At 38.0% G+C, this 21,651-nt stretch overlaps 2 protein-coding genes across 15 annotated transcripts in view; one reads left to right on the forward strand and one right to left on the reverse strand.

Annotated features, from left to right (window-relative positions):
- ECD (ecdysoneless cell cycle regulator) overlaps positions 1-2,829 on the reverse strand; it is a 46,488-nt gene extending 43,659 nt beyond the window's left edge. For 7 of the 9 annotated variants that reach the window (XR_006209108.1, XR_006209107.1, XM_007095693.3 and 4 more), the window contains exons 1-2: positions 2,522-2,829; positions 1,106-1,320 (exon numbers count right to left, since the gene is read on the reverse strand). Coding sequence is in view for 7 of the 9 variants with exons in the window: in XM_007095693.3 (XP_007095755.1) it covers positions 1,106-1,310 (205 nt within the window). In the remaining 2 variants the exon portion in view is untranslated. The remainder of the gene's footprint in view (positions 1-1,105; positions 1,321-2,521) is intronic. The other 2 variants (XM_042960525.1, XM_042960526.1) reach the window with 2 other exon arrangements.
- A 17-nt stretch (positions 2,830-2,846) lies between these two features.
- Positions 2,847-21,651, forward strand: part of FAM149B1 (family with sequence similarity 149 member B1) — an 83,433-nt gene continuing 64,628 nt past the window's right edge. For 2 of the 6 annotated variants that reach the window (XM_042960528.1, XM_042960529.1), the window contains exons 1-3: positions 2,848-2,999; positions 8,895-8,999; positions 10,932-11,061. In XM_042960528.1, the coding sequence (XP_042816462.1) occupies positions 2,953-2,999; positions 8,895-8,999; positions 10,932-11,061 (282 nt within the window). In that variant the 5' untranslated portion in view covers positions 2,848-2,952. Of the gene's footprint in view, positions 3,000-8,863; positions 9,000-10,931; positions 11,062-21,651 lie in introns of all 6 variants that reach the window. The other 4 variants (XM_042960527.1, XM_042960531.1, XM_007095698.3 and 1 more) reach the window with 4 other exon arrangements.

The raw sequence follows: 21,651 nt of genomic DNA on the forward strand, positions 1-21,651 counted from the left end.
TTTACAAGGGTAGCTGGCAACAATGTGAAGAACTGGAGATATGGGAACCAGAGAGGTTACTTAGGTGGTTACTGTAGTCTTCCAGATGAAGAGATTAAGAGGGTCTAGATTGTAGCCAAGGAAATGTAGAGAAAGGGTCATATTTTAGGAGTAACCACAGTAGGATTTAGTGCTGTGAAGTGAATATGCTGAAGTGAAGAGCTGAATACAATTCTGAATTACTAACAAGCTTGAATAACTAGGTGGATAGCAAAGCCATTAAGGAAAACAAGAAAACATTGGGTAAAAATGATTTTCTAGGAAACAGATAAGGAGTTGGTCTTGGATGTGCTGTGCCACTGTGAGAGTGTTCTTGCCAATAAATATTACATGTGTTTCAGTGAACAGGGGTTCTATAAAATGAACACAAGGGAAGACATGTGGCAACTGCTAACCAAAAGATAACAGATAAACACGAAATCAAGACCTAGACTGACAGTATCAAAAGATGCTAGACTCCTGAAATAAGACCCTGGAGCAGAGCCTTGGTCACCTATTCAGGTATGAAATGATAAGAAAAAGTGCCATACTTGGCCAGAGGTCAGATCTTAAGCACCAACAACACAAGGAAGCATGAAAGAACCTCAAAATACTTCTGAGAGGCAAATAATGGTCATTAAGCCCAATGATTGCTCTTTATAAGTCAGGTAGAGCCAACTGTGTGAAAAAAGGCAGCCTACGAAACCCATGATCAAGAGCGAGGAATACAGAGTAACCACTAAAGGAAGCAATGGTTAAGGAAGCAGATGCCTGACCTGTTTAGTACAGGTACCCAGATACATTCTAGCATAGAAAAGTAAAGTTCCAAAGAATAGCCACGGTTCAGTCATTTTGAGTATGTATTAGGTTCCTAAGGTAATTACTATTAGAAAGCTTTCATCAAATGAATTAAAAAAAATTTTTTTTTGGTTAGTTTAAGGGCTTAACCAAATATAAGCAAGCATCACTAATCTAAAAAGTTCAGGTTATAAATCTCCTGACAACACTGAATGAACTATGGACTATTACACATCACTGTTGTCAGAATTAAAATTCACATGTATCAAATCAAGTAAAAGAGCCATACCTTTTCCAGGTTTGTATTTGAGATTGAAAGGCTGATTCTGCCAGATATAGGGGACCAGCATAGGTGCAAAGTGGGTCATTATCCTCTCAATATACTTTTGAAGAATCTCTTTGTGTTTTTCTGGGTCTCTTGGTTCATCTGGTATCAGGAATAGGTGATACTCCACAGTGTCTTCCACTGTAGCAAGCTTCATATTTTCTTCCATTCTTTGAAAACTACATTTAAAGTTTCAATAACATAAACCACATAGAATAATGCAGAATATCCAAATTCTCAAACTATTCTAGATGATTCCATTGTTTTCCAAAATTCAGTTCCCCACATACTATCATTGTAATTTTTTGACTTTATCAAGCATTAATAGTAACACCTATTTAATATTCTTTTAATGAGGTTTTTATGCTGAAAATTATGTTCTTCACACTTGAAATTATATTAAAAGAACTTTTGATATAATACAGTAAATGGGAATCCAGTGTCACATTCCCAAATTAATAGGCGTGTAAGAATTTTAAAAAAATGTTTGCCCTTGTACTAGCAGCAGTGTGTGTAGCACACTTTGAGAAACACTACAATAACATTTTATGTTTCAATACTATCAAAAGTCCCAGGTCCGCCGCTAATTAGTTGTCACTTTCGGCACTTCACTTTCTCTTTCTGGGGCCTTTTCCTTAACTGTAGAATGAGAATGTTACTCTTTCATTTCTAAAATCCTCCCCCAGTTTAAACTGTTATTATTTGAAAGCTCTTATGAGCAATCTCCCTTAGGCTGCAAAATTTCAACCTCTTTTTATGAATATTGTATGGCATAGGGGAATACAAAACATTCATGTCCTATCATCTCACCCCAAAATAATTTGCCCACGGTTCTTGATCCTACAGCTGTCCTAAAACTGCTCCCTTTTCAGGTCTCAGGGGGTACAGCTCCAGTATATTAAGAGCAGGTAGATAGATATCTATTTTCTAAGGGTTTTCCTTAAAACAAAAGTGCTAGCTCACTATTGCTGCCAGATGAGGCTTGGTAAAGGCAGGCACTGTACTGGATGGTCCACCGTAAGGCACAATTCGATTTTTATCCTTACTCGGTTTTCTAATGGGCTAATAAAACGAAGTCGAGAGGAACCTGCATCCAGTCACCGCAGTCTGTCCAAATCATTTGGCTTCTCAAGCCAGAGCGACAGATAATTCTGTCCACCCGCCCCATAATGCCAAGCACACATTTTTATGAAGAATTTAGTGTCAGAACTGGAAGGAGCTTCGAGACCACTCAGCCTAATTCCTTGCTGTACAGGTGAGAAAACCAGAGCACAGAAAGAGAAGAGACCAAGCTGTAGAGGGCTGAGCTGGAGTCTAGCGCTCTTGACTCAGACTACGCTTTCTCCCTCCATCCGACAAACTGAAGCCAATTCCGCTTACGATCCTCGGGCCTGCCCCACGCGTCTCGGCTGCGGCACCTTTCCTCGACCGCCCCTCCTACCGCGTCAGTAGCAGTCCAAGTCCGGCCCAAGGTCAGGCCAGACGCTTCTCGGGCGCTTGAGGTTAGCCGACACCCCTGAAACACCAGCTCGCCCCGGAACTCCCAGCAACGTCACTGCTGCGCGTCCGCGGGAACATTAGGTGGGTGCTCAGGTGCGTTCGTCACTTCCGCCCCCGCGGGGAAGCAGGCAGGGCGGAGGGCTAGAGGGGTGGGGACCCTGGAGAGGTGGCGGTCCGGAGTCTAGGCGACGGGGCGTGACGGGGCCGGAAGGTGGCGGGAGGGGGCCGGGCCGGAGCCGGCGGGAGGGCCAGGTCCCGAGGCCCCGACCCTGGCGTGCCCGCCCCCTCCGCGGCAGAGGAGGAAGAGGAGGATGATCTCCAGATACACCCGGAAGGCGGTGCCACAGAGCTTGGAGTTGTAAGTGGACTGCTCAGCCATCCTAACCGGGGCCGTGGGAGGCTGAGGCGGGCAGCGGGCGCTCTGGGGACCCCTTCCAAGCAGCGCTTCCCACCTTTCCTTTCTCAGGGCAGGGGAAGGAACTGTTTCCTCCCAGCCTTGTTGGACGCTCTCTTTCCACCTCCATCTCCAGCTAAGGGCATGTCTCCTGTGCTGTCCTAGGGCTTGGCCCTCTTGGGCTGCACTTCCTGAACTCAGGGACTGGGTCTTTGGCATTTGTAGCTTACTCAGTGTTTCATGCCTCACTGTCAATGGCCATTGACGAATCGAGAAGTTACTAATAGCTGAGTGCTACAAAAAAGTTGAATACATCTAGTGCCAGGCACCGTGCAAAACTGCTTACATGCATTAGCTCACTTAATCCTATTAGGAAGGATACCAGAATAGAGAATATTATTTTGCACATTCTACAGATAACGAACCCAGATTTTTAAAGATTGTAGCAAGCCAAAGATTACACAGCCAGGAAGTGGTGGAGCACACAAACCTGGTGTCAATCTGATCCTGAAGCCTTGGTCATAATCATTATACATTCTGTTTCCCCATTTTTGTAATTAAACATCAGAATCCTTAAGGATAAGTTTTGCTTTAGAGAGCATATATTGCAGCTGAAATACACCCCTCCCACCCTTGGTGAGGTGTTGTAATTTGGCAAGTAATGATAATGTCCTGCTTTTATTAATGCTTTACACTTTCAAAAAGACTTTCACATTTTGATCCCTTGCAACAATTCTGTAAGATGGGTATGATTAGCTTTCAGTTTTTCAGAAGCTGAAACATCAGAAAGGTTACACATCCTAAGATGATAAAACCAATAGGTTTTGAGCTTGGCCTTTTAATCCTCAAATCCCAACTTTTTTTCTCCATTGAGCTATGTAATTTTAGCAATTATACATTTATTAATTAAGTATTAAGTATAGGGGCGCCTGGGTGGCTCAGTTGGTTAGGTATCTGACTTCAGCTCTGGTCATAGTATTGTGCTTTTTAAGTTCGAGGGTCGCATCAGGCTCTGTGCTGAGGACTCAGAGCCTGCCTGCTTCAGACTCTGTCTCCCCCTCCCTGTGCCCCTCCCCCACTCACACTGTCTGTGTGTGTGTGTGTGTGTGTGTGTGTGTGTGTGTGTTTCTCAAAAATAAACATTAAAAAATTTAAAAAATATGCTAAGTATATATGATAATAACAAGCGTGGAATTTTCAGTCACTCTCGGTTTCTGGCTAAGCTCTTCTCTAGCCATGTGTCTTTTAAGCAAATTACTAAATATTTGAGCATTCATTTCTGGACTATAGGACTAACACCTTATCTAAAAGCATATCTAAAATGATGGCACAAGGGTCCCTAGGTGGCTCAGTCAGTTAAGCATCTGACTTTGTCTTAGGTCATGATCTCACGGTTCATGGGTTGCTGACAGCTCAGAGCCTGGAGCCAGCTTCGGATTCTGTGTCTCCCTCTCTCTTTTTGCCCCACCCCTGCTGGAGCTCTGTCTCTTTCTCCCTCTCAAAAATAAAAGCATTAAGAAATAATAAAATAAAATAAATAAAATAAAATAAAATAAATAAGATGAAATAAAATAATGGCACAGGGTAGATCCTTAGTAATTGGCAATTTTCTTGCCCCTTCCCATCTTTACTTGCTACAATAGCCATACAAAGAAAATCTGTGATCTCTTCTTGCCTTACAGAAGCTTATTATCTACTAAGTAATAGGATATCTACACAGTAGCAATTCAGATAATAAGCTTTTTAGGAAGTAGGAAGAAGAAAGTCATTTTCCAAACAAAGGGAACAGGTCTTAGCTAAAAGTCTGCTTTTATAATTAGTTCTGACCATTCTGAAAGTAGCAAAAAAAAATCTTTTGTGAAAAAAATTGCTGGTAGGCACTTAGTGGGCCAGAATTACTGATCCAGTATAGTTCTGTTACTTGTTCTCTATTGTTGACTTGATACTCCTTAAAGACCACTCTCTCCAAAGGTGATTCTCTAGGAGAATATGATGTGAATAATGAAGATAATGAAGATTATATGTATCTAAATGATAGTAAAATAAAAGCAATTTTTACTTTTGGCATTATGATAATTTGCTTTGAAGAAGTAACTTTCCTTTTCTCCCTAATAGTTCCAAATTATAGATATTGAAAAGAGCTTGAAATAAAAAGTTTTCAACATACAGCTTTAATACTTAAAAAGTGATAAGTTTCACTCATATGAAGACTTTAAGAAACAAAACAGATGAAAATAAGGGAAGGGAAACAAAAATAATATAAAAACAGGGAGGGGGACAAAACAGAAGAGACTCAAGAACAACTGGAGAACAAACTGAGGGTTGCTGGAGCGGTTATGGGAGGGGGGGATGGGCTAAATGGGTAAGGGGCATTAAGGAATCTACTCCTAAAATCATTGTTTCACTTTATGCTAACTAATTTGGATGTAAATTTTAAAAAATAAAAATAAAATTTTAAAAAGTGATGTTTCAAATATAAATGTATAGTGAATAATATATTGAACCACCTATCCCCCAAATTCAATAACGATCAAAAATTGATATATTTGCTTCACCTATATTCTTTATCTCTTTTCAGCCTCTCTGTCCATCATCTGTAAATAAGGAAGCAAAACCCCAGACACTATCATTTCACCCCTGTATACTGCAGTATGCATCTCTAAAAATGCATTTTCTTATGTAAAAACAATGCTATTACATTTAATATTTCTTTGGTATTATCTGTTATTTAAAAAAATTTTTAATGCTTGTTTATTTTTGACAGGGAGAGAGAGAGAGAGAGAGACAGAGCATGAGTAGGGGAGGGGCAGAGAGAGAGGGAGACACAAAATCTGAAGCAGGCTCCAGGCTCTGAGCTGTCAGCACAGAAGCGGACGCGGGGCTCGAACTCACAAACCTCGAGATCATGACCTGAGCCGAAGTCGGATACTTAACTGACTGAGCCACCCAGGCGCCCCTAACAGTCATTTTATAGAGATTTCTTTGACAGACTAAAAAATGTCTTAAATTTCTGTCTTGTAGCTGGAATCCACATTTCTGTTTACTGCCACTGTCTCAAAGACAACTTTTGGTTCGAGGATTGTTGAATAAGAGGAGTAAAAAATAGCTCTCCACAAATCCATCCCTACCATTTTTTTTTTAAGTAAATTTATTTAAATTCAAGTTAGTTAACATACCGTGTAGTATTGGTTTCAGGAGTAGAACCCAGTGATTCATCACTTACATGTAATACCCAGCTCTCATCCCAACAAATGCCCTCCTTAATGCCCATCACCCATTTAGTCCATCTCCCCACCCAACACCCCTCCAGCAACCCTCAGTTTGTTCTCTGTATATGAGTCTTATGGTTTGCTTTCCTCTTTTTATCTTATTTTTCCTTCCCTTCTCCTATGTTCATCTGTTTTGTTTCTTAAATTCCACGAGTGAAATCATATGGTATTTGTCTTTCTCTGACTTATTTCACTTAGCATAATACACTCTAGTTCCATCCACGTTGTTGCAAATGGTGATTTCATTCTTTTTTGATCACTGAATAGTATTCCATTGTGTATATATATCACATTTTCTTTATCCATTCAACAGATGATGGACATTTAAGCTCTTTCCATAATTTGGCTGTTGTTGATAGTGCTGCTATAAACATTGCATTTTTGTATCTTTTGGATAAATACTTAGTAGTGCAATTGCTGGGTTGTAGGGTAGCTCTATTTTTAATTTTTTGAGGAACCTCCATACTGTTTTCCAGAGTGGCTGTACCAGTTTGCATTCCAACCAACAGTGCAAAATTGTTCCCCTATCTCCTCATCCTTGCCAACATCTGTTGTTGCGTAAGTTCTTAATTTTAGCCATTCTGACAGGTGTGAGGTGGTATCTCATTGTGGTTTTGATTTGTATTTCTCTGATGATGAGTGATGTTGAGCACCTTTTCATCTGTCTCTTAATCATCTGTCCATCCCTACCATTTGAGAAATAATTTAAAGTAAAAGCTCTGCTGCTGGGTCCCTTAGCTTTATCTTTATATATGAAAGATATAGCTTTCTATTAGTGAAAATAGTGAAATAGAAATAGATATAGCTTTCTATTTCTTTAGTGAATTAAACTCTCAAATTATTCATTTGCTCTGAGAAGCCTCAGAGCCAGAGTACTTGGATTTGAATCCTGGCTCCATCACTTCCTAGACATATGACCTTAAGCAGGTTACTTAGTCTCTCTGTGCTTCACTTTCCTTTCTGTGAAATAAGAATATTAGAGATTTATAATATACATTGGCATATTAAAGACCCTGAGAAGACCTTTTATAAAGAAGCCTGTGTACTTTGTTTAGACTATCATGTTTCCTAAACTTAATTTATTACAGAATTTTGTGGGGGAGGAAAGCCTACTATGGATGATTAAGACTCGAACATAAAATAATTAACCCCTTAGTTTATTCTAATGTACATGTTGAATCCCCTAGAGCAGCACTGTCCAATAGAAATATAATATAAGCCACATATATAATTTTTAATTTTCAGATAGTCACATTAAAAGAATAGAAAGTGATAAAATTAATTTTTTGCCTTTTTATTTTCAACTAATTATAGACTCACTGTTAGTTACAAAAATAGTACATAGAGTCCCATGAACGCTTCACCCAGTTTCCCCCAAAGATGACAACTTATGTAGCTAGTATAGCGTCAAAGCCAAGAAACTGATATTGGTACAATACTGTTAAATCAGTTTTTATATCCACTGTTTTGTGTATGTGTATATAGACTTCTGTGCAGTTTGGTCTCATTTATAGAACTGTGTAACCACCAGTACAATCAAGATGGCTTTTTTATCACCACCAAGGAATGTCCTTGTGTACCCCTTTATAGTCACTTCCACTCCCTTCTCCATCTTCTGGTAACCACTAATATTTTCTGTACCTCTATAGTTTTGTCATTTGTAAACATTATATCAATAGAATCATATAGTATGTAACCTTTTGAGATTGCTTTTTTCACCTTGAAATCCATCCAAGTTGTTCCATGTATCAATAGTTCACTCCTTTTTATTGCTCAATCTTATTAATCATGTGGATATATCAGAGTTTAACCGTTCACCCATCAAAGGACATTTCAGTTTCCATTTTTTTCAATTATAAATAAAACTGCTGCAAACATTTGTGTACAGATTTTTGTGTGAACGTAAGTTTTCATTTCTCTGAGATCAGTTCTCAAGAGTGAATGGCTAGGTCTTATGGTAAATGCATGTGTTTAGTTTTATTAGAAGCTATGAGACTATTCCAGAGTGGCTGTACCAATTTATATTTCCACCAGGAGAGCATGAGATATCTGGTTTCACATCCTCGCCTGCATTTGGTGTTACTACCATATTTTGTTTTAGCTATTCTAATAGGTATCTGATTATAACTTATTATATTTTAAATTTGAAGTGAAATTAATTTTAAGAATATATTTTTTAATCTAGTATATCCAAAATATTATCATTTTAATATGTAATCAAGATAAAATTATCAATGATCCATTACACGTCCTTGTCATACTAAGCCTTCAAAATCCTGTGTGTTATAAACTTAAAGCACATCCCATTTTTGACTAACCAAATTTTAAAGTTTTTGTGTGAATTCCAGTTAACGTACAGTCTGATACTAGTTTCAGGTGCCCAGTATAGTGACTCAGTACTTCCATACAACATCCAATGATGCTCATCACACCAATTAACCACACTTTAACTGCTAATTGCTAGCAGCTTCTGTATTGGACAGTGCAGTCCCAGAGCAGCAGGAATTAGGTGATTAGCTTGTAGGTTAAGCTGCTGAAAGTATGTTTTTTTCTTTACAGGAAATATAACTTTTTAAAAAATCTTTCACAGGAAAGGAATAACAAAACATGCTATTAATCATCATCCCCTTCCAGAGCAGCTGGATGAAATTTCTTCTACCAATGACAGCCATGAAAAAGATACGAGTTCCCAAAGGTAACAACACAAATTGTACTTGTTTGCTTATTACACTGCATAATGGCAAAAGTGTTTTGTGTGTGTGTGTGTGTGTGTGTGTGTGTGTGTGTGTGTGTGTGTGTTTTGGCTTGGGCTTGATATCTAATCTTGAACTAATGAAACAAAACAAGGACTTTTATCGCATTTTCAGTACCATTCAACTTTTATTCTGGAACAGCTAATGAAAACATCATACTTATAACCCTTAAAGTAGTATTATTACATAGTTAAAAGACAAGACTCAGGAGGAGTCTAACAGATCTGATTTTTAATCCTGGTTCTGCCACTTACTAGCTGAGTAACACTAGGCAAGTTACTTACCAGATAATAGTATCTCTTAAAGAGTGTTGTAAATATAAATGAGATAAAATATGTAAAACTTGGCACAATAATTGGCATATGGTGAGTATTAGCTGCAGTTATCATTCTGTAACTTCAAAGAGGGTTCTGAGAAGCAATGTGGTATAGAAAAATTATAATCATAAAAACTAATTTCAAAACCTAGAACTCAATAGATTGTCTTTAAAATGGGGTTGACTTCTACATCACCAAGTTGTTGGGAGGAATAAATGGGATTATATCTATAAAAGTGCTTGGTAAACTGTAAAAGTGCCACACAAGTCCAGATATTACTTTCATACTTCTGAAATGTTTTTAGTTTTCAAAGGTAGATGTTATAAGTAGAATGTTAAAGTATTTGTTGTAATCAAAGCCACACTGAGATACCACCTCACACTGGTCAGAGTGACTAAAATGAACAAATCAGGAAAGTACAGATGCTGGCAAGGATGTGGAGAAATGGGAACCCTCTTGCACTGTTGGTGGGAATGCAAACTGGTGCAGCCACTCTGGAAAACAGTGTGGAGGTTCCTCAAAAAATTAAAAATAGAACTACCCTACGACCCAGCAATAGCACTGCTAGGAATTTACTCAAGGGATACAGGAGTGCTGATGCATAGGGGCACATGTCCCCTATGTTTATAGCAGTGCTTTCAACAATAGCCAAATTATGGAAAGAGCCTAAATGTCCATCAATTGATGAATGTATAAAGAATATGTGGTTTGGGGTGCCTGGGTGGCTCAGTCAGTTGAGCGTCCGACTTTGGCTCAGGTCATGATCTCGCGATCTGTGAGTCCGAGCCCCCCATCGGGCTCTGTGCTGACAGCTCAGAGCCTGGAGCCTGCTTCGGATTCTGTGTCTCCCTCTCTCTCTAACCCTCCCCCACTCATGCTCTGTCTCTCTGTCAAAAATAAATAAAACATTAAAAAAAATCTTTTAATAAAAAAAGGAATATGTGGTTTATATATGCAATAGAATACTACTGGGAAGTGAGAAAGAATAAAATCATGCCATTTGCAGCAACGTGGATGGAACTGGAGGATGTTATGCTGAGTGAAATAAGTCTGTCAGAGAAAGATACCATGTTTTCACTCATATGTAGATCTTGAGAAACTTAACAGAAGACCATGGGGGAAGGGAAGGGGAAAAAAATAGTTATGAACAGAGAGGGAGGGAGGCAAACTATAAGAGACTCTTAAATATAGAGAACAAACTGAGGGTTGGTGGGGGTGGGGGAGAGTGGGGAAAGAGGGGAAAGAGGAGGGCACCTGTTGGGATGAGCACTGGGTGTTGTATATAAGTCAATTTGACAATAGATTATATTAAAAAATATTTATTGTAAACCACCACTAGAATTATTTAGAATCACTGTCATCAATTCTGCAGGAATTAGGTAGGATTTTTCCATGATGCTTAATTGATAAGTTCTTCATTTATTTTTCTCCTGTGGATAGATATATTTGTGTATATGCTTGTCATCTAGTAAATTGCTGAATAGTTAATGCTACAGAAACTTGAGGAAATATAAGAATTTCCCTTTTTTCTCTCTTCCTTCCAAATTGGGCATTTAGTGAGTCTGACATCACACAAGAATCACCTTTTACATCAGCTGACACTGGGAATTCAAGATCTGCTTTTCCAAGTTATACAGGCACAGGGATCTCCACTGAAGGCAGCTCGGACTTCTCCTGGGGATATGGTGTGAGTTGTTGGTTATTGGTCTGATGGAGTTCTTGGCAGACTATTCTGGGAGTTAGGATTTATCAGTTTTGTCAGTATATTTCATTCCTTTACTTTCCTTCATGGTTTCTTTACATTTTAATATTTCTCATCAGTTTTTACCCTCTTTCAGTATTTGCTTTGCTTTTATGGATATAGTAGTTAATCCTTTTAGGTACTTAGTGTTTGACTTAAACAGTTGCATATTAATATGGATCTGGGCCCTGGATCTACTCCTTTTGCTGTGTGCAGTACACTAATGTGTCTCTCCACCACTAATGTTACCTTGTTGTTTAAATTGTTCTTAGAGGTTGATTATTAAGCTATTATAGACTGGGAAAATGATTATGATATATTGTTAAATGAAAAAAGCAGATTAAAAATAGTATGTACAGTGTGGTTCTAATTTGAGTTTACATATATTTTTGTTTATACATATATTAGAAAAAAGGACTAAAGATATCTACCCAAAATGTTATTCAGTCATTATTTAATGGGTGTTGAGATGAGATTGACTTATTTATTTCTAATCCATAATATCTGGTAGGGAATTCGTATGGCATTGTTCACAATTCTCTTGGCCAATCCTTTACATATATGTTAGAATCTGTTTGTTAAATTGCATGGGTCAACTTGGGGAGGATTGCTATCTTAATGATATTGAGTTCTTCTATTCATGAATTTGATATATAAATCTTTGCATTTTTTAAAGCTTATTTATTTAAGTAATCTCTACACCCAACACAGGGCTTGAACTCACAACCCCCAAATCAAGAGTCTTATACTCTAATGACTGAGTCAGCCAGGCACGCCATAAATCTTTTCATTTAATATTAATTTTTAAAATATATCTTAATAAATTATTATAATTGTATCCATAAAGTTCCACTTGTTGAATATTTATTTCTAGGTACCTTGTATGGTATAATATAAAAATTACATTAAAAAATTTTTTTTAACATTTATTTATCTTAGAGACAGCACAAGCAGGGGAGAGAAGAGAGAGGGAGACACAGAATCTGAAGCAGGCTCCAGGCTCTGAGCTGTCAGCACAGGGCCTGATGCGGGGCTCGAACCCACAAACTGTGAGATCATGACTTCACCCAAAGTTGGATGCTTAAACGACTGAGCCACCCAGGCGCCCCTAAAAATTACATTTTTACTCTATTTATTGCTGGTGTGTAAAGGTACAGTCCCTGTTTTTTAAGGGAACTGAGTTGTAGGATAATGTTGGCTTCTGGCAAAAATTTATATTCTTTGTCATGTTTTTAAAACTTCTAACATGTTATTATATGTTTTAATAGATTTCTCATTTATTTAATACTAGGTTAAACTTTCACTGGATTTATTATTATTATTTTTAACTGTGATATTCACATAACATAGAATTCACTTTTTTTTAAAAAATATTTTATTTATTTTTAAGGCAGAGAGAGACAGAGCATGAGTGGGGATGGTGCAGAGAGAGAGAGGGAGACACAGAATTGGAAGCAGGCTCCAGGCTCTGAGCTGTGAGCACAGAGCCCAACGCGGGGCTCGAACTCACAAACTGTGAGATCATGACCTGAGCCGAAGTCAGACACTCAACCAACTGAGCCACCCAGGCGCCCCAGAATTCACTTTTTTAAAGTGAACAGTTAAGTGGTTTTAGTATATTCACAAAGTTGTGCAACCATCACTATGTCTAATTTCGGGACATTTTTATCACCCCCAAAAGATGTCCCATATGCATTAGCTGTCCCTTTCCAACCCTCCAGTCCCCCAACCCGCTGTGGACCACCAATCTGCTTTCTGTCTGTATGGATTGCCTATTCTGACATTTCATATAAATGAATCATACAATATGTGACCTTTTGTGTCTGGCTTATTTCACTTCATATATTTTCAAGATTTATCCATGTTTTAGCATGTGTCAGTACTTCTTTTTTGTTGATGAATATTATTCCAAAAAATTCCAAAATTTTGTTCATCTGTTCATCAGTTGATGGACATTTAGGTTATTTTGGTTTTTTGGCTATTTTGAATAATGCTACTATGAATATTTGTGTGAACGTTTTTCTGTAGACATATGTTTTTGAATATTCTTAGGTATATACCTAGGAGTTGAATTAAAACCATTTTAATTTTTTGAAGAATACATTTATCATTGACATTTATTGTTATGATCATGCTTTTTCAAGGTTTCTAGTTAGGATATAAATAATGTTGATATTTTCCTTATATTACACAAACATTTCATTGCAGGTATCACATGTATGTCAGAGTAGGTAATTTACTTGATAAATCCTCCTGAATGTAACCAGTTTCCTATTAATTTTACTGCCTCCTAACCTCTGCAAATACCCTTCTTACTTCACAGATGTTTCAACAACCTATACAGGGTCACTACCCCCTGCATCCTTTTACCCATTTGGTGCTCTTTTCACCCTGCTCAGAGTCAGACACCCAGTGTAGTCCTGACTTCTATACAGACACCTTCTTCATCCTGCTTGGACTGTCACCCTGTGTGAGGCTGCCTGCTCCCAACATAGTAGCCTTCTTCTCTCCATTCTGGTTCCAACATTACAAGCTGGCTACTCCCCGCATGGACATCCTCTTCATCTTACTTGTGCTCCAACACCCAGAAACAACCTGCTCCCCCGCCTGAAAACACCCACTGTGGCACTGTATTTTCAAAAGAAATGCCAGTATATATCCCATCTCACATGATGCTCTTCTTACAAGATATTGATACTCCTCCATTGAGAGATAGGATATATGTTCTTTCCTCTTGAATCTGAATGGATCATTTGCCTCAGTCATTAGCATGCAGTGAATGTGATGCTGCATGATTTTCTAGGTTAGAAAGTAACACAGCTTCTGCCTGCCTCTTTTTCTCTCTCTCTGGATACTTGACCTTGGATTGCAGCCACTGTGTTGTGATGAAGTTCAGACCACATGGAAAAACCCATGTGGAAATGAACTGAAGCCCCCAGCTGAAAGCTAGCATCAACTGTCAGAGATTTGAGTGAATGACCATTCAAATGAATTCAGGTCCAAGCCTTCATGTTTTTCAAGATGTTTTTAAGAGCTTTATCTCAGATGTTGTGGAGAAGAGATAAGCTATTCCTGCTCTGATTAAAAATTCCTGACCTATATAAACCGGGAGAGATAATACATGATTGTTGCTGTTTTAAGTCAGTAAGTTTGGGAGTACTTGTTATACTGCCAAAATAACTAGAAAACCCTATTGCACTGCCCAGGGTCAGGAAAATTGCTTAGATGTTCTCTTCACCCCTCTTGGTCTCCTTCCATACAACAGACCATCTTCCTACACAGACGCCCTCATTACTCTGCGTGGGTTCCAATTTCATATACCAGGCTGCTCTCCCAGGTTGATGCTTTCCTTATTCTGTTCTGACTTTGAAACTCCATGCTGGGTGTCTCTAAGGCACTGAATAACAGGCAGTATATATTTACAGTCCCTGAGAAAGGAAACTCATAAGGTGAGCCCCTGTTTACCCTGGTTCCTGACTGGGGATAACTTTCTGACTGTGGATTTGTGAGCCAGAGTCCAAACAAGGCATGGTGGTCCTATTGTGCTGAGGAACAGAGATCAGAGTTCATGGAAGATGAAGTAGCTGGAATATGCAGGTCAGGGGGAGATAAAGAGCACCAGAAATTATAAATAAGCGGGTAAATACAAAAGTCTATATTTTTTGGTGATTTCTTCTTTATGCAAGATAGAGTTTATACCTATAGAAGTGAAAGATGAGACAAATACAATTCAAAGGATAGGTGGTTGTAAATGGAATTATTCTGTTATAAGGCTGTTATATTTGTGAAGTGTCAGGTATCAAGAGAGAAATGGGAAGTGTGAAGAAGAAGGCATGAAGTGGTAAAATACTGACTCTAACTAGACTTCAATATGTTATGAATGCATGATATTAGCTCTAGAGCAGGCATTAAAAAATTATAAGAATAAGTTATGCCAATTGGGGAAATAAAATGGAAAACTAAGAAATACTTGATTTGTTGATCAAATAAGTCAGGGGAAAAAAAAAAAAAAGAAAGGAACAAGAGAGGACCAAAAAACAGAAGGGACAAATGGAAAAGAAGTAGCAAGATGGTACATTTAACCCAGTTTTGTCAACAATTAAAACAAATGTAAATGGATTAAACACTCCAATTAAAATGCAGAGATTGTCAGAATGGATAAAAAGCAAAACTCAACTGTATACTATATGGAAGAAATGCACTGTAAATATAAAGGCACATTAGGTTGAAATTTAAAGGACAGAGAAGGATATACCATGAACACAGTAGGCTGACATGGTTATAATATGAGACAAACTAAACTTGAAAACACTGAGTTTGCCCTATGAAAGAGGACTATTCCCTAGCAATAAAAGAGGCAGTTTGTCTTAGCCCAGGCTGCCATAACAAGACACCACAGACTATGTGGCTTAAGCAACAGATATTTATTTTCTCACAGTTCTGGAGGCTGGAAGTCTAAAAGCAAGGTGCCGTCTGAGTTGGTTTCTGGCGAGGCTTCTCTTTCTAGCATACTGTGTCCTCATATGGCCTTTCTTCTGGGCATGCTCACAGATGGAGAGACCTCTGGCATGTCTTCTTACAAGAACATCAGTCCTGGGGCACCTGGGTGGCTCAGTCAGTTGAGCATCTGACTTTGGCTCAGGTCATGATCTCACAGTCCATGAGTTCGAGCCCCGCATTGGGCTCTGTGCTGACAGCTCAGAGCCTGGACCCTGCTTCAGATTTTGTGTCTCCCTGTCTCTCTCTGCCCCTTCCCTGCTCACACTCTGTCTCTCTCTCTCTCAAAAACAAATAAACATTAAAAAAAAATTTTTTAGGGGGGCCTGGGTAGCTCAGTCAGTTGAGCATCCAACTTTGGCTGAAGTCATGATCTCACTGCTCATGACTTCAAGCCCCATGTTGGTCTCAGAGCCTGGAGCCTGCTTCAGATTCTGTGTCTCCCTCTCTCTGCCCTTCCTTCACTCATGCTCGCTCTTGCTCTCTCTAAGATAAAATAATAAAAGACATTAAAAATTTTAAAATTTTTTTAAAAATGCCTATTTTAGAAAAGAATACAGCTTTGAAATGAATAATTGAAGTTTCTAGCTTAAAATGGTAGGAAAGAAGAATGAAAGAAATAATGAAGAGCAAAAATCAGTGAAAAGGAAAACAGATAAATAAAAGAGAAAATGAACAAGTCCAAGAGTTGATCCTTTGAAAAGGATCCTTTGAAAAGATTAATAATAAGCCCTCTGGTGATAGTAGTCAAGAAAAAGCAAGGAAACACAGATTACAAATATCATGAATGAAAGAGTAAACATCACCTCAAACCCTACAGACGTTAAAAGAATAGGAACAGTTTTATGCCAATAAATTCTGCAACTTATATAAAATGGAAAATTCCTCAAAACTGAATACTTGTAAAATTCTTAAAGAAACTGAATCAAACAACTCTCTTAGAGAAAGCTTTACGCCTACATGGTTTCACTACTGAATCTATCATACATTTTTTTGTGGAAGAAATAAAAGTCACACAGCTTTTTCCAAAAAACAGGAGCATTTTTAATGCACTTTATGAAGCCATCATAATATATTGATGCCCAAACCTGAGAAAAACATATCATAAAAGAAAATTATGAGTTGGGACTTCTAGTATGGCAGAGTGAATACCTTGACAAGTCTTTTTCCCCAAAAGCAACAATAAAAAGTCACAAGCAACCATTTCAGAGCCCTGAAATTGACCAAATTCTCTGTTAATTGAACTTAACAGAGAAGCAGTTATTCATGAAAATCATTAGAACCATGAGTTAAGAACAGTGAGAATGTGTTCTACTACAAAGAGGCAAGCTGTGACAACTAGCAGCTTCACCACCAGAGGGCTCAGTAGTTTGGAGTGGAACCTGGACACAAACTGATACCCCAATGGCATCATCAGTAACAGTAGCAAACTCAGTGGCATACAAACAAGGCAAATAGTGGCTCAGATAGTCTGTGGATTTAGTACTGGTTAGGGCAAAAAAGTAGACTACCCAGAAATTTATCAAGGAAACCCGGGAAATAAGATACTCATAGGCACTGATAAACTCTCCACATATCCATGCAGCATGCAAATGCAGAGGAAATAATGAAAGGGCACAGAAATTAAAAGTCAAGGCAGACAGGGGCGCCTGGGTGGCTCAGTCGGTTAAGCGTCCGACTTCAGCTCAGGTCACGACCTCGCGGTCCGTGAGTTCGAGCCCCGCGTCGGGCTCTGGGCTGATGGCTCAGATCCTGGAGCCTGCTTCCGATTCTGTGTCTCCCGCTCTCTCTGCCCCTCCCCCACTCATGCTCTGCCTCTCTCTCTCTCAAAAATAAATGTTAAAAAAAAAAGTCAAGGCAGGCAAAATAAAGACAATACTACTAGAAACAAAGAGACATTTCATAATGATAAAAGACCAATTCGAGGCACCTGGCTCAGTCAGTTAAGCATCTGACTCTTGATTTCAGCTGAGGTCATGATCTCTTGGTTCATGAGATCTGCCCTCCCCCTGCTCTTCCCCTGCTTATACTCACTCTGTCTCAAATAAACATTAAAAAAAAAAAAAAAAAAAGAAAAAGCCAGGGGCGCCTGGGTGGCTCAGTTAGTTAGTTGAGTGTCTGACTTCGGCTCAGGTCATGATCTCACTGTTTGTGAGTTCGAGCTCCGCATTGGGCTCTGTGCTAACAGCTCAGAGCCTGGAGCCTATTTCGGATTCTGTGTATCCCTCTATATCTACCCCTCCCCACTCATGCTCTGTCTCTCTCGAAAATAAAAACAAACATTAAAAAAAAAAAGGCTTGTACAAATATATACACATCTAAGTACAAGCCTTAAAGCACCATAAAGTACATGAAGTAAAATTTGACAGAAGTGAAGGAGAAACAGACAACACAAAAATTATACCCAGAGACTTCAATACCCCACTCCCAATACTTGATAGAACAACTAGACAAAGGGGTGCCTGAGTGGCTCAGTCGGTTAAGCGTCCAGCTTTGGCTCAGGTCATGATCTCATGGTTCGTGAGTTCAAGCCCCACGTTGGGCTCTGTGCTGACAGCTCAGAGCATGGAGCCTGCTCTGGATTCTGTGTGTCCCTCGCTCTCTGCCCCTCCCCCACTCATGCTCTGTCTCTCTCTCTCTCAAAAATAAACATGAAAAAAAAATTAAAAAGAGAACAAGTAGATAGGAAATCAGCAAACCTATTGAAGTGTTGAATAACACTATTAATCAACTTGACCTAACATTCCACACAACGACAGCAGAATATATATTCTTTTTTATCTAAAACAAGGACTAATACAAGGACTGAAACTATACAAGGTTTGTTCTCCAACCACGCTGGAATTAAGTAGAAATTTGGGATATCCCCAAAAATTTGGAAATTAAACAGTTTTCTTTTAATTAACTGATGGGTCGAAGAAGAAATCTACAAGGGAAATTAGGAAATATTTTGAATTGAATGAAAAGGGAAAAGCAAAATATCAAAATTTGTAGAACATAGCTCAAGTGGTGTTTAGAGGAAAATTAATAGCTTTAAATACTGTAGGGGAAAAAATCAAACTCAGACACAGAGAACAGATTGGTGGTTGCCAGAGGTGGGAGTTGGGGGGTAGGTAAAGTGGGTAAAGGGAGTCAAAAATTTAAAACTTCCAGTTATGTACATGTAATGTACAGCATGGTGACTATAGTTAATAATACTGTGTTGCATATTTGAAATTTGCTAAGAGAGGAGATCTTAAAAGTTCAAGAAAAAAAATTCTGTAACTATGTATGGTGACATATATTAACTAGACTTACTGCAATCATTTCACAATATATCATTTCACATATATACATTTCACAATATATCATTTCACAATATAAATATTGAGTCATTACACCTGAAACTAATATAATGCATAATATAATTTTAAAAATAGAAAAAGTCTACAGAAAAAAAAAGAGGGTCTCAAATCCATAACATAAGCTTCTACCTTTAGAAACTAAAAAAGAGTAAATTAAATCAAAAGCAAGCCGAAGGAAAGAAATAATACAGATGAGAGTAGAAATTAATGAAATAGAAAACAAAAACAATAGAGACAAATAAATAAAGTCAAAGGTTGGTTCTTTAAAAAAATTCAACAAAATTGACAAGTCTTTAGTCTTCCCAAGAAAAAAGACACAATTAACAAGATTAGAAATGAATGAGGGGGTCATAATTATTGATCCTTCAGAAACTAAAAGGTTAAGGGAATGTAATAAGCAACTTCATGCCAAGAAGTTAGATAATTTAGATATAATTGACAAATTTCTAAAAAGACACAATTGCCAAATGGATTTTTTAAAAAATCCACATAGATCTATAATAATTAAATTAGTAAAATATCTTCCTACAAAGAAAAAAAAACAGGCAAAAATGGCTTCATTGGCAAATTCTACCAAATATTTAGAAGAATAAATAACTATCATAAACTCTTTAGAAAACAGAGGAACACTTCCTAACTCATCCCATGAAGCCATTATTACCCTGCTACCAAAGCCAAAGTTATCATAAGAAAAGAATTTTGTATGCAAAAAATTCTATAGAATCTGCAAAACAAACAAACAAAAACCCTATTAGAACTAATAGAGTTTAGGGGCACCTGGGTGGCTTAATCAGTTGATCATCTGACTCTTGATTTCGGTTCAGGTCATGATCCTAGGGCCATGGGATCGAGCCCCACATTAGGCTCCACATTGAGCATGGAGCCTGCTTAAGATTCTCTCTCTCTCTCTCTCTCTCTCTCTCTCTCCCTCTCCCTCTCCCTCTCCCTCTCCCTCTCCCTCTCCCTCTCCCTCTCTGTCTGTCTGTCTGTCTCTTTGCCCCTCTCCCCTGCTGTGCCCTCTCTCTGTTTCTCTAAAATAAAAAACAAAAAAAAAAAAACTAATAGAGTTTAACAAGGCCACAAGATATAAGATCAATATAAAAAATCAGTTGTATTTCTATATACACTTAAATATTTAAAGAAGAAATAATACCAATCTTTCAGAAAAGAGAGAACAGTTCCTAATTCATTCTATGAGGCCATTATTACCCTGATACTAAAATCAGACAAAGACATCACAAGAAGAGAAAACTACAAATTAATATCCTTCTTAAAATTAGACACAAGAACTTTAAATTATTAGCAAACCAACTCTAGCACCATAAAGGGATTATTTGCCCTAAGTGGGATTTATTCCAGGAATGCACAGTTTGTTAAACATTAGAAAATTAATACATCATAGTAATGGAATAAAGGACAGAAATGACATTATCTCAGTAGGCACAGAAATAGCATTTGACAAAATCCAACATCCATTCATGGTAAAAGCTCCCAACAAACTAGAAATGAAAAGGAACTTCATCAACCTGACAAAGGGCATCTAAAAAAAACTTAACAGCTGACATTGTATGTTTTGGGAAAAGACTGAATATTTTCCTCTTAAGATTAGGAACAAGGTAAGGACATTCATATACCACTTTTTAACTTAATTTTTATTTTAATTTCAGTATAGTTAACATACAGTGTTATATTAGTTTCAGGTGTAAATATAGTGATTCAACAATTCTGTACATTATTCAGTGCTCATCATAAGTGCACTCTTTTTATTTATTTATTTTTGATGTTTGTTTATTTTTGAGAGAGAGAGAGTTTGTGAGTGCAAGTGGGGGAAGGGCAGAGAGGGAGACACAGAATCTGAAGCAGATTTCAGGCTCGGAGATGTCAGCACAGAGCCCAGCGTGGGGCTTGAACTCACAGACTGCGAGATCATGACCGGAGCTGAAGTCGGACACTCAACCAACTGAGCCACCCAGGTGCCACAACATAAGTGTACTCTTAATCTCCTTCACCTATTTCATCCACCTTCCTGCCCACCTCCCCTCTGGAAACCATCAGTTTGTTTAAGAGTCTGTTTCTTGGTTTGTCTCTTTTTTTCCTTGTTCATTTGTTTAAATTCCACATATGAGTGAAATCATGGTATTTGTCTTTCTCTGACTTATTTCACTTAGCATTATACTCTCTAGATCCATCCATATTCTTGAAAATGGCAAGATTTCATTCTCTTTTATGGCTGAGTAATATTTCATTGTGTATGTGTTGGATATATATATGTGTGTGTGTGTGTATATATATATATATATATATATACACATATGTACATGTATATGTATATGTACACACACAAACATCTTTATCCATTCATCTATCAGTGGCCACACGGATTGCTTTGATGTCTTGGCTATTGTAATTAATGCTGCAGTAAACATAAGGGTGCATATTATCTTTTTGAATTAGTGTTTTCATATTCTTTGGGTAATACTCAGTTCCACTTGCCACTTTTATTCAGCATTGTCTGGAAGTTTATCAGTGCAGTAAGACAATATAAAGAAATAAAAGGCATCCATATCGGAAAGGACTAAATAAAACTATCTCCATTCGCAGATGACATGTAGAAAATCCTAGAGTTCACACTCCCTCTGGCCCCCCCTCCCAAGTCTGCTAGAACAAAGAAATAAGTTCAGAAAGCTCACAGTAT

Source organism: Panthera tigris, chromosome D2 (assembly GCF_018350195.1).
Source record: "Panthera tigris isolate Pti1 chromosome D2, P.tigris_Pti1_mat1.1, whole genome shotgun sequence".
Taxonomy (NCBI): domain Eukaryota; kingdom Metazoa; phylum Chordata; class Mammalia; order Carnivora; family Felidae; genus Panthera; species Panthera tigris.